The 13583-nt window shown below is 43.8% G+C and overlaps 1 protein-coding gene across 1 annotated transcript in view; it reads right to left on the bottom strand.

The window, feature by feature from the left end:
- The window catches only part of LOC119198073 (A disintegrin and metalloproteinase with thrombospondin motifs 16), a 36796-nt gene extending 25212 nt beyond the window's left edge, over positions 1-11584 (bottom strand). Inside the window, exons 1-5 of the mRNA XM_037454918.2 lie at positions 11287-11584; positions 11044-11134; positions 8491-8843; positions 2088-2502; positions 466-668 (exon numbers count right to left, since the gene is read on the bottom strand). Of these exons, the coding sequence (XP_037310815.2) occupies positions 466-668; positions 2088-2502; positions 8491-8843; positions 11044-11134; positions 11287-11370 (1146 nt within the window). The 5' untranslated portion in view covers positions 11371-11584. The remainder of the gene's footprint in view (positions 1-465; positions 669-2087; positions 2503-8490; positions 8844-11043; positions 11135-11286) is intronic.
- Between the last annotated feature and the right edge of the window lie 1999 nt (positions 11585-13583).

The following is a 13583-nucleotide window of genomic DNA, read 5'->3' as shown; positions in this document are numbered from 1 at the left end:
AACCATGGAATACTTTAAACCAATTTATGCACGGCTTCCAAATGGATCTCTGCCGATGTTCGACCATCACATGCTGCATAGTGACAATTTAGCAATTGTACAACCCCAAAAGGTTTATGATGAGAGGAAATAAAGCCCAGCTAAATGTTCGCTCCAATACATACTGTATATGATGATATATTGAAGATTTTCTTCCCTGCATGACACTAAAGACATAAAGTCAGAGTAGCTAGTAGAAAGACTTATCCTACATCACATTTCTCATTCAAAAGACTGAGCAGGCCTCGCTAGCAGCTCTGTGGGACCGTATCAAGCTAAATGCTAGAACCAGCATGCTAACATGCTAACAATAACACTGTTAGCAGATTTAATGTTAATCATGCTCTTAGTCAGGCGTGTTAGCATGCTAACAGTTGCTAATTGGGACTTCCCTTCTGTTGGCTCATGTGAGGAGGTTTCTCTCACCATATTAAGCACAGTAAGAACATAAGTGGTAATGTTTTCGTGGCCGTGGTTTTCCATCATCTTCCTGTCCACCACCACCAGCGTCTCCACATTGAGCTTCTGATTGGCCTGGTTCTTCATTGGCACCGCTCTTTTGTTCCTCGGGTTGATCCCGTACTCGTCTGGAAGGATAAAGGCATCTTCTTCTGGAGGTTTGGGCATGTCTGAATTAAACAGGATTCAGAATAAAGGGGGTGAACCAAATTGGACAGTTTTAAAAGAAATAAAATACACACCGCACTCTTGAATAGAAAGTAATTCTATTTATGTTGACTATGCTGCACAGCGGCTCCTTTCTTCCCACAGATGAACTTTATTATACTTAACTTTCACTTTCTAGTGTCACTAGACACTGGTGTCACAGACAAACTGTAAACATATTTAAAACTGAGGCGGTGGTGGCGCATGGAGTAGCGTGGTGCTCTGGGAAATAGAAGGTTGGTGGTTCAAGTCTCAGCTGCTCCATGTGCCGTGTCGAAGTGTCCCTGAGCAAGACCCCCAAACATCAGTTGCTCCCCAGGCAAAATGTAATGCATGGGTTATAATACAATGTAATTTCCTTTGGATAAAAGCCTCAGCTAAATGACATGTAATGCAAAAACTACATTACATGGCTGTTAATTAGGAGCAGCTACCGAGAGGTTCTTATATAGCCTACAACTGCTTTATGAATACTTATTGCAGTCATTAAAGTGTTTTTGGGATAAGATAAGCTATTTTCTTCCAAAAATGAATCACAAGGAATTCCCAATACACGCGTAATGTGAAAATGTATCAGTGCTTTGTTAAGTGAACTCAGACCAACACACACACACAGATAATCTTGACATCAAATACCTAGCTCCACCCTGTTTTTGACTCTTCTCGAAAGCTGAGTCCCCTTTGGAAACTTGTGTAACATCCACTTCTCAACAGTACAAACAAGTCAAAGATAAGCAGAAGCTAATCTAGCCTGCAATGTTATCAGCTAAAATCTAGAAGTAGTCATCAAAACCTCAGCTTAGCTGCAATGAACTATAAAGGCTAGAAAGTTTGCTTATATGGGCGGACAGCAGGTGGGCAACAAATGTGCCCCACTCGACTAACTTATGGCACAGGTGTTCAGTGTTTTCATGCCATGAGAATGTAAATATCAGTATGTTTTCCCAGGGGACAGACTGCTGCATTCCTGCAAGGTAATGGTGGCGGTACCAGTCCCATCGCTGCCTGCTTTCTTTCAAATGACCTCTGTGACACCAGCATGTTAACTGATCTTATAGTTATTCCCTGAAAGCAAACATTTGTCACAGAGTAAAGTGAAAATAAAATATTTCCTTTGACCTTTCACAGGTCACGTCACAAATGTCAATAGAGACTGAGATAATATTAGTCATCATGTGAAAAACTAATGCAAACCCTTCACAAAAGTTTGGGGTCCTATTTCAAGGAAAATTGATTCATAGTATGGCTTCTTGTTAAGTCAGTAAACATACATTGTTTGCTTTAGTTAACGCAGGCGAGATGTTGCACGAGTGTTTAATGCATCTCAACATGAATGAAACTATGCTACACATGGATAAGAATGAGAAAATGCCCTTACATACATTTCTTCCGTCTCCCGCAGAAGTGTTGCCTCCGCTTCTCTCCGTGTGCGTGGTCATTGTCGGGTCGACGCCTGCTGCGACGATGACCACGGTCACGATGCGCCGGCTGGTCACCAGGACTGATGGCACCTTTTCCATCTCCCTGAACGGCGGGGCGGGCGTTGGGGTCGGCCACGGAGTTTGTGGATCTCTTGGTGACAAAGTGGCTGTGTGATTTGTGATGACTTGAATCTGGGGATCTCTTCTCAAGCACCCGGGGGTCGTGACCTCTCCGCTCCGTACGGGGGTCCCTGTCGCTCTTGTAGAGGATGTGTGGCTGGTGATTGGAGGGTGCTGTGAAGTTCTCTCTCCGGGCCAGGTGTTGGGAGACGGGTCTCAGGAAATAGTCTGCATCCCGTGTTCTGATCAAACCTGACTAGAGGCAAAACAGAAAGTACTGTTAGCTCCACACAGTGCTGGTCCTTAAGGACCCATTTAGCCAAAAATATGCTTTGTTTAGCGACACAGTTTGTGTGCTTCAACAGCCGGTGCGTTCTCTGTCAAAAACGGACCCAACAACCTGCAGTCACATTATTATGAATGAACAGGATACTGTTAACTTCAGCTCTTCACATAGATTTCCAATCCGTCTGTCAGTAATTAGTCACGTTTTATCTCCTGGGTCACTGTGAACCTGACCCCCCTCCTCTAAACGTGAGGATGAAAGGAAGTGGCATCTCTTTTCTAAACAATGTAAATGCTCACCATACTTACTCGATAGATACTCTTTTGACTACTTAAGTATGCACGTATATTTAAAACATGAATGCAAGCATGAAAATCGTTAGTTCTTGGATGTAATACTTCTCACCCGTTTGAAACGTATCTTACTGAGGGCCCCACTTTAAGTACCAGCACCTTATGCTTTGGATTTCAGGGGAATTTATGGGGAAGCCTATTATAAATCTGTAAAGGTGCAGCACAGGTTTTCTTCAGTAGACCTTACACTCTCTCTCTGTGCGTCGCTTTTAGGAGACAGATACTTGGAGATTTCTTGGTCTCTGCCTCTCTTTGTCTCCCTCAGTCTTTCCAAACACGCAACACATCTGTGCGGACAGACAACTGGCACACAGTGTTTGGGCTGCAACTGTTCCTGGCAGAAATAGTTGTTTCCCTAAAATACGTTCAATTGACAAAAAATAAAACAAAAGTTCACTCAGAGTGGCGTGTGAGGTCCTTTGGCTGACAGAAACAGGCGGACAGAGTGGCAGTTGTGAGGCTGTGTCGGGCCCGGAGTCAGTGTGTATCCATATGTGTGTGCGTGTGTGTGTGTGTGTGTGTGTGTGCCTGTATCGACAGCGTACAGAGGATGTGTGTATGTGGGACAACATTTGGTGAGCGTGGAAGCTGGGACCACAGAGATCATCCATGTGCAACTGAATGTCTGTCTGTGCAGATTTGTGCACACCGTTGTGTCCATTCAAGCCTCATTTTGATTTTAGAACCAGTCAATCTTTCAGAAGCAGACCTTTCATCACTCAGTAGCCCAGCCTTTTGATTACAAACCAGGACACCAGTGAAATACCAAGTACCAAAGTTTAAAATGATGAACTCTATGAGTATGCTGTGGAGTTTACAGCTTTCATCAAGAAAGCCAAAGAGAATCATCATGCATTAACTTCTACTTCTACAGTGGACCTGAAACAGCTCTCTGTGGAAAATGGGTCCACGTGATCACTAAGAAAAAGATTTCTGGCGTCAATAAGGAAGATATTGGAGTAAAAGAATGAAAAGGTTGTTATCGTCATGGGGGCTTATTTATGGTCAACTAATTCCAATAGCAGTGAAATGAAGAGGGAAGACATGACCGAGAGAGGCTTCTACCTGCAGCATGTGGACTGGACTGTTTAGCTGGGAGTTGTTAGGAATAGTCCAGAGTTGACAGGTTAATCTGGCTGACATTCGGTCTTAAGAAGAACGATGTATTTACTATAAAGATTTGTGCAGAGCAGTGTTACTTTTAGTAGGCTTATTTCCAAGCGTATTTCAAGTGAAATTTCCAAACATGGCTGTGCTTTTGCTGTTTGTATATACTATATGTGCATGCGGCACTTAACTATTCAGAGTATGAGAGTAAACTATCAAAGTAGAAACATGCACATGCCGTGGTTTCAAAAAGTCTGAAACGTCAGCCACAGTCTTTATGATCATGAAATACTTTTTTTGTCAATGTCACATAACTTCAAATTAGTTTCAAACAACTCCTTTTTCCACAAATTTTGGTTCCTTATTAACAATTTGGTCAAATTAAGGTTTTTGCTGCTCAGTAAGGTGAAACTGGTAATGCTTTGGTTTGGAGGCGCCACCATAACAAGAAGCACGTGTCTCCACACACCCTCATGTTTCCTCTCCTCCATGTCTGCTGTCACACTGGAATCTTTCCCCTAAAGTTGGATCATTGCTGTTAAAGTAATTGTATCGTTGTGCTTGTGTCCTGTGCTTCAGAATTCAATCTCAATGTTTAATTCGTATCATTTAACTTGGGTTGGTGAGTTCGGTGTTCTTCAAAAGAATAGAAACGTAATATCTGGTGTGCAGAACAAGCTTGAATTGGACAGAAAACCATATGTAATAGCAGCACACTACATCTAAAATGAATTTTAAATGTTTTTTTATTAAATGCATCCTCGTCTTCCCAAGCTTAAAAGCCGTTATCCCCAACAGATACTCTTTTAATGTTCTCATTAGCCTGCAAACTTGGCCCGGTCTTTAAACACAGACCAACATGGATCCGCTACTTCCTCAGAGTATGTGTGTCTATGGGCCTTTTCTTAAATAGCCCAACTCATCAGATTACACACTTCTTTCTACAAGGTGGAAATAGCAGTCATAAAATGCTGAAACACTACTTGGGAGGGCGTAAACAGCTGGACTCTTTGGAGTCAGACGCATCCAGACAAGCAGGCACAGGAAAGGAAGGCTGGGTAGGAAAACGGAACTGTGGAGAGGGGGGGGGGGGGGCATTCAGTTCAGCAGGGTCAGTTCAACAAGGGTCGGATTAATTTACTACAACCCTTAAAACAACAGAGAGGAAGTTGCCATCACAAATTCAAATGTATATGGCGCATGCTATCTGGTTCCATGATGGAGACATTTCTAGCAGTTGATGGCAGATTAAAACTTTGGCACAATGTCGACATGGCTTATTGGAAAATTGGAAGTGATACTCTGGCATATTACTGCAGCACTAGACACCATTTCGTAATCAATTAGTGATTTCAATTCACAAACTGCCTCAGTCATCTGTTGACTAGATGCCCAGAAGGCATCAGACCAACTGGGTTTATATCCATTTGGAAACAAAAAAAAATGTTCCAAATTGACTTATCGGACAGTATCGGAGACATATGCATATGATTCAGTGCCTAATCTACCTTGTATGAGCAAATCTTTGGATGGAAAATCGATTGGAATAAACCAGCCAAGACCACACTGACTGCTTTTCAAAGACTCATCACATCAAGACACCATCCCTCACACTGTATATTCTTGGAAATCCCAGAGGAGGGACGATGGCAAAACATTCTATTATTATGACTACTACTAGGCCCGAGGCAAGAAACACACCCGACCTTTTACAAGAGGAAAACACATGACCTCCAAGTGATTTGTAGTCGGAGGACGCTTAGCATTTCCCTTTAGGACAAAAGGAAAGGTGTGCTGTAGAAGTTTGAGTAAAATGTGATTAGACAAACAGATACTGGTGCGCGGGAGTGAAGCACAGCATGAAGTACATTTAGATAACCAGAATATTTACACAATCTCTGAAGTAAGCAGGTAAGTATTTCAATGGTGTTTTGAGCTCATGCTAACATCAGCATGTAACGCACTGACGTAGACAACTCTAACACAGCCCCTAACATTATATAAGGGGGGGCAAAATTAAAATGTTTTGTTATTTCTCCACGTACGGCAGTTCCACACTGACATTAATGCACTCGCAGCACCAGCACCAGAGTGACTATTATTTCTTGGGACTACAAATGTTTTTTGTAAAAATCTAGTCGATGGCTGTTGGAATCTTTCAGTCTGGGCAATGCGCGTACGGCACACTACTCACCCCTCAACTCCCTCACCCCCATAAAAGCCAGACTAGAGAGGGTTACGCTGCAGCATTAAGTTGACACCGAGAGGGATGTGGCTTTATGATCTCCCCTTCCACATGTCCGTCTCAAACCATTGGCAGGTGAACAGAGTCGTGGTATTGGCCTGCCACTTTTCAATTCCATGCTTGTAAGTACAACATTTGTGTGGTTGAAGTCTCTACAAAGCAGTCTAACCACAGAATGGGCTGCCAGAGAAATTGAATAGTCAATTTATTCATAAGCTTTACAACCTAACAATCCTAAACACGTGAAAATGCCAGAAGGGAACGATGGCCGTAGCCTACATCTTGAAGGTATTTCTTATCCGTTTCTCTGCTTTTCTTTATCTATCTATCTGTCCCCGCCTCTGCTGGCAAGCGCAAGGAAATCTACAGACAGCGTTTGTATGAGTCAAACACATACATATTAACAAAAACAAATGTAATTTAAAAGCATTTTTTCAATATTGAAAGGATGAATTGTTTACAACAAGCAATGCAATTAAGGTAATGCAGAGAATGTAAGTTTACAATATCTCCCTGAGTACTAGCTATCTTGACAGATGAAAAAGCAACTTCAATATATTGTTTAAAGAGACCTATTACGACACAATCACACTCAGTAAGCAAACCGTGCTGCTCACATAAACACACCAACACATGTTAACAAAAATAAACAAGATGTTCCTGATGAACTTTGACGCTATAGACCGTACTTCATATCTTGTCCATATTTGGGATACTGGGACGATGATGATGATGATGATGATAATGATGATGAACAGACTGAGTCTGTTGTGCTGTGTACGTCAGGGACAGTCGTGAAAACATGTATGTCCTTGAAATGAATATTTCTCAAACAAGTACATCAATGAGCTGACGTGGGATGAGGTTTGATCTGGTTGCAGCAGCGTCACGCTGCACTCGCTGCTCTCACGGATACGGCTATCGATCCGAGTTCCCATGGTCAATATTTACCTGGCTCCTGTCAAATAGAATTGACCTGGGTACAAAGTCTCCAACTGGCGTTCACGAGGCTTGGTGAATTAGTTACGTTTTGATCAGTTGGGCCACTAGTACACAAAAGTCAGATAATAAAAAGGTATTTTTCAATGCATAGCCGGGTTGGTGCTACCGGCAGGTGAGTTTAAACACTTAATCAACCATAAAATTAAATGAAAGATATTAATGTAAGATGTCATAAAATCTTATGTCATGAAAGAGTAACTTTTCTTTTGTCAGTCCCAGGAGGGTAAATATCATGTGTTCTCAGGTAGCTTTGCAATTCTGTAATCCACATTAGAAAATAATTCTCGTTGATGCCTGAACAAAGTCTGTCCGAAGCAGCCTCAGTCGTGAGAACCACAACTACAGTGTGAGCAACCCTGGACCTTTTGGCTGAATCTTTTATTGGGAATCGGAGACACACACACAATCACACACACACACACACACACACACACACACTGCGCGCACAGTCTTCTGCTCGCACGCACAAACGTGGATGCACACACACACACACACACACACATAATAGAGGAATCCCATGAGATTTGCCATCCTCTATTTGACCTTTCAGAGGGCAATTCTCAGGCACAGCAATGGACCTCTAAAGTTACATTTTCTTTTTCTCCAAGTGGAAGGCTTGTATGTCCAAAAGCTGGAACGTTCTCAAGACTTTTACAATCCTTCAACTGGAAGACTGCACTCACATTGAAGAGCAAAAAAGTCACATGACAGGAGTTTGTCTTCTTGCTCCCCATTTTGCAGTGATTGCTTGGTTATAAATTAATACATGGGTATGTAAGTCTAAGACTGTAAGGATTACTTCATATTCACAAAGTACATAGTATTCTAGTGTAGTATTCTAGGCTAACCAGACGTTTCTCCTCCTTTTGTACTTGTTCACTTCTCACTCTTTCCTTTAGATCCTCATCTGGTGTCTAATGTATTGCACTACATGTTATATAGCTTTCAGTTATTTATTTCGACCAAGTCTACATGCTGATTCAGCATGACAAGAACACAAATTATCATTGGTAATTCGACTTTTGGAATTTCTTAAAATTTGGAATTCGTCTAATACACTGAATGCAATTACAGTGCTCACTTGTTAATACAATGCCATCAATCCAAATGCTGCTAAAATACAAAATATAAGAAAGAAAACCCTTTCAAATGAACCAACCCTATTGCATACCAGCCGACGTTAGATTCATCTACTCCCCTTCTTTTCATCAAAATCACCCTGCAACTCAACCCATGCATGTTCAGACTCACCATCCCTGCGCATGTTGACAATGCCACCGAGGAGTTGACTTCTGACCTCAGCGACCCCTGGTAAAAGCAGAGGTCGTCCGGATGGTAGGCCCTCAGGCTCTCTGTGCCGTTCTTTCCCAGGACCTGGATGGCGAAGCCAGGTGCAATCAGGCTCTCTGAGGCCTCCCTCAGCTCCATGTGGAAGTCCTGCCCCAAGCCGCTCAGTCGGAGGTGGATCGTCTCTCCGCCGCTTTTTGACGAGTCGGCATCTTGGGCCAACGATCTGCGGCGCCTTCTGCGCTGGTTGTGAGCGACTTCGTGGGAGATGTAAACGCCTTGGGGGTTAACCTCGTAGGGAGATACAAGCTCATATTCTGGATGACAGATAAAGGAATGCAGGGAGAGAAGAGAAGAGAAAAAAAAATGAAGATTAGTGGGTTAGTTTGCAAAGTTTAGGCCAAGTGAAAAACTGAATTTAAAATGACAGACAAGAGAAAATGCAACATTTACTCTGTTGACACAGCTATTAAAGATCAATATAGATACCATGGATCAAACATTGGATAAGATTGCAGAAAGTTTTAAGTTAATGAACTATATTGGGTAGATGCAACGGTAAGAAACACGTGGTTCTTGTGGTCAGTCCTTTAATTAACTTCATTAACACCATTCAGAGTGATAAACAGCATGCTGTGCCTGATGCTACCTTGGTTGCATCAGTGGTCTGAATAAAAACTACAACCTTTTCCATTTGTAAAGTTTCCTTGACCTGCCCCGTATACTTTTGGTGCCAGGGTCAAGACAGAGTTACAACAAAGGGAAGGGTTTTGGACTATTCCAACACAGTCCCCTCAGCGAAGAGTGAATCATGTTTGACCTTGTGTTTTACTACAGTTTTTTACTACAGCTTGGGCTGAATAACTGCAGGTCATAAAGGGAGATGGTGGCAGGTCGCAGGCTTGGCCTTCTCAACCACTTAAATGTCGAGTGGCCTTGTGGCCACAGAAACGGGCTTTCCTCCAAGGGTCAAATCGAAAGAGTAGCGGATTCCTTCAGCTGCATCGAAATTGGTTTTCCAGAAGAAATCAGGACAGCAGATGCCTAGGAACGTTAGGGTTTAGCAGACCATGCGTTTTGCATGCACAAAATGCAAGTGTGGTAATGTGTCCGGTATTGCCATGGGAGAAGGATGCCTCTTACGTTATCAGCTTAAAGTGCTGGAAAAAAAAGAGAGCAACCGCGGGCTTATTTACAGTACAGTTGGACCTGCTTAACACTGGCAGTGTGCATGTCTGAGCATTGAACCTGGCTATTCGGTGCATAATGAGGCACACTTATGCATACATGACACACGCTTATTAGTGGATGCATTTATTGAAGGCACCTTGCAGTATTGTGTCTACATATGTTTTATATGTAAAGCTAACCTTCAACCCTTAAAATGTTACATTGGAGACATTCCGACGAGTTACAGGACTGCGGCATACTTCAAGTCTCAAGCATTTTCTGTGGCGGCACCGAAGCACTTAGGCAAAACCAGAAAAGGATGGTCTCAATTTTTTGGCATTTTGTCCCCCTACCCCCCAACACACATTTAGCCGCCCTAAACCAAAAAAAACAGCTGCAGTGACCCATGTCTGACAGTATACAAACACAGATACTGCAGGAACGGAGCATGCGCGCGCGCACACACACACACACACTCAAACGCATACACCTTGTCTGATGGACTGAGACAAGATCCTGTGGTGGCTATGTTGGTTTAGTGGCTTCTGAGGAGGTCCAGCCAATGGGTGCTTTGACTTCAACTCAACAAAAGATTGAACATGTGGGCTCTTTCTTAACCCGCTCTGACACAGCCCTGTGGATGTTGAAAACATGAATACTGAGCATTAGTTGTGCTGGCTGGAGAGGTCCTGAAACAGAAGTGAGGGCTTTCCCTCAATTGTGTTTCATATCATCTCCTCGTGTGGCCAGTGAGAGGAGTTCCGATGTGTATCTGCTTTATAAAAAAACAAAGGATCCAAAGGAGAGTGCACAGCCAAAGCAGTTCCTGACACAGCACACCACATGGGGTTAGATTCACAGGACAAAGAACAGATGAATGTCTTGCTTTTGCAGCTCGTGCTAATTGCTGAATTGACTCTGTGGCAGGTCTTCAATGACAGAATATGACGTAGGCATTTTCATTGTACCAAGCAACTAGACATCACAAAATGATACGTTTCTATTGCTAGCGTTTCGTCCGTGGGCTTCACAATTCAATAGACCCGTTATAGTAAATACTGATATTAGCTGGGGCAAGTTTTTTTATTGTTGAGCTTTTCTCCACTTGTGCAGCAGGCGCTGACGGCTGCGTGTCAGGCTGCAGGCCGCCCCCCAGCGGTGAAGAGAGGCAACAACAGCGCAGGTGTTGTCGGAGGGATGCGGTGGATGACTTTACCTCTAACCCCGTTGCAGCGACAAGCCCAACCTTACCTTGCGGATCACAGTCCCCTCTTCCACACAAACACAAATGGTCGCAGAAACACCGGCGAAGTGTGCAAAGACGCTCGGCTCCAGCGCCGGACGTACCTGTGTGTTGCGGTAAATTGAGCGACGCGAGCAGGGCCGATGCTTCCTGCTGAGATTCCCCACCGTCAGCACCATTGTTCCACAGCACGCTCTGCAAGGAAGGACACGTACATATGACTCGGTCGGCTCGGAGAAGATATCTCGGCTCTCTGTCATTTGAAGTGTTGGCAACGTAACGAGCTCCGCATGCATACGCGCGCGCGCGTGCGTGCGTGCGGGGCGATAATAACGCAACAGGCTTACGTGGCTCAGCGTGAAAAAGCAAAAGAGTCGAAAAACGCGCCGCGTCGAGGTTCCGCACTCTGCAGAAACGCGTCGGAAAGCCATCCCTGCAAGTTCCACCACTTGCGAGCAGCCCCTTTAGGTTAAATAGATGAAATGAATAAGTCCAAATGCGGCCGAAGCAGCTTCGCAGAACTCGTGCTGAACGAGGCATCAATGCGCGTCGGACGCACACTTCTTCTGACGTGCACCACTTTGGTCTCGGCTCATTTTCAAATCGCCTGCGCTCTGCCGGCAAGTCATTTTCCTTCCTTGCACTCACACGGTCCGACCAGTAGCCAAAGTTTCCGTCTCCCCCTCTCTTTAACCCACACGCCCTCTCTCCCGCTCGCGCTCTCTCTCCACCCAGTGACCCCCGCGGACCATTTTGACTCCCAGTGAAATCATGTGATTGTCTTAAATAGGTGGCGCCCCGTCTTAGCAATAGACTTCTATGCGACTGCCCCCCCCCCCCCCCCCCATACCCCGGGAACCCGTTGAATGAACTGAAGACTGTGTGTGTGTGTTTTGAGGAGGGGGAGTGGGGTGGTAATTACAGCCTGTAGCCAATCCTATTTGACACTTGTGCTGAGAGATGGGGTTTATGTCCATCTCTCAGGTTGCAGGTTTAAGATGTATGTGAAAGGAGGAGAGTCGGTGATGGATAAACAGGAGTAAATAGACACAGTGTAGGCTTTGCTAGCAGGCCAATGAATTGGACCAATTACACTGTGAGGAGACCTCAATAACAAGCGGTTTTCAATGGACGATGCATATCCAAGTATTCACAGAAATGGAAAGATTTATTTGAATACCCTACAGTGACGTGGAGATGTGGAGACCCCGAGGCAGGCAATCAGTCATTTGTGATGGATTACGGTCTGAGATTTAACCTTTGACCCGGTTTAATCCGCTTGTCATTCTCCCATCCCTCCCATATTCCCCAGCTGCACTGATAGGCAGCGGGCCAACATTTAACTCCCCACAATCATTCATGGAAGTGCTTAGGAGAGTGTGAGCCAACGGATTGGGAGAATATCCTGGATCAGAGTGAAAGGAGTCAGAAGTGATGGTAAGCAAGCTGATCTATTAAGTCCCACCTTGTTATGCTATGGTCTGTCCTCCACAAGTCTCAGTGTACAATTCATCCATAAAGGTTTAATGTGATGCAAGGGTCCTGGGACAGAGGTAGTGGTGTACAGATTATGAAGCCCTTATTTCAACAAAGTTTCATCATAGGACAGATAGGACATTTCCATATTGACAAATCAACATTAACTTCTCCGTTCTCTTCATTGGTTACCAGTGGCTGCCCGCATCCAGTTCAAAACATTGGTACTGACGTACCATGCTGTGAATGGATCGGGACCAGTCTACATCCAGGACATGGTGAAACCCTACATCCCAACCCGCACACTCCGCTCTGCATCAAGCTGCTTGTTCCTCCCTCACTGAGAGAAAAGCACTCGGCGAGATCTTTGCTGTCCTGCTCCCAGATGGTGGAATGAGCTCTCTGATGACATCAGGACGACACACCTCTTTAGACTCTACCTTGACTAAAACACTAGCAAACCGTAGCACTAACAAATGGTAGCACTTAAATTGTACTTATAACGGCACTTTTCTAGAACATGTTTTGAAACTGCTTATTTGATGAAAATTGTACTTTCTTGTTACTTGTTTGTATCTCTATGTGGAAATGCACTTATTGTAAGTCGCTTTGGATAAAAGCGTCAGCTAAATGACATGTAATGTAATTTTGTTTGGATTCCACAGCAACAGACCCCAAGGATCAGGTATCCTTAATTGTTAAAAGACACCCATTTAGTTTGAGATAAGAAAAGAAAACGTCACTATCATGTTTCAGTACTTAGAGAAAGAGTGATGAGAGAAGAGCACTATGATCAATTACACTGAGTGAAAAAGTGGGACAGGAGTTTCTCCAAGACACTCTGTCCTGAGGGTTTGCGCGAGGTGTTTGATGCATCTTCCTAATGCTCCGTGCCAGATCAGATCAGTGACCCATGAAGGATCGATATGTTGAAAGACAGAGCGAGAAATAACTAAGTATGATACCCAAACGACCAACTTCCCCTAAATGCAACAGTTCTCAAATGTAGGAACACTATCATCCACAGAGTATTATGTTCTAAGTCTATAAAGCTTATCGATGTACAACACTGACTCCCAAATTTCTGCCAATTCTGGATTTAATCTGTGATAAAATACCATCATCGAGACAATTCCAACCATATGTTTGGAGGCTTTAGGAAACCTTT

Source organism: Pungitius pungitius, chromosome 11 (genome assembly GCF_949316345.1).
Source record: "Pungitius pungitius chromosome 11, fPunPun2.1, whole genome shotgun sequence".
In the NCBI taxonomy this organism is placed as follows: Eukaryota; Metazoa; Chordata; class Actinopteri; order Perciformes; family Gasterosteidae; genus Pungitius; species Pungitius pungitius.
This window is presented reverse-complemented; position numbering and strand designations above follow the sequence as displayed.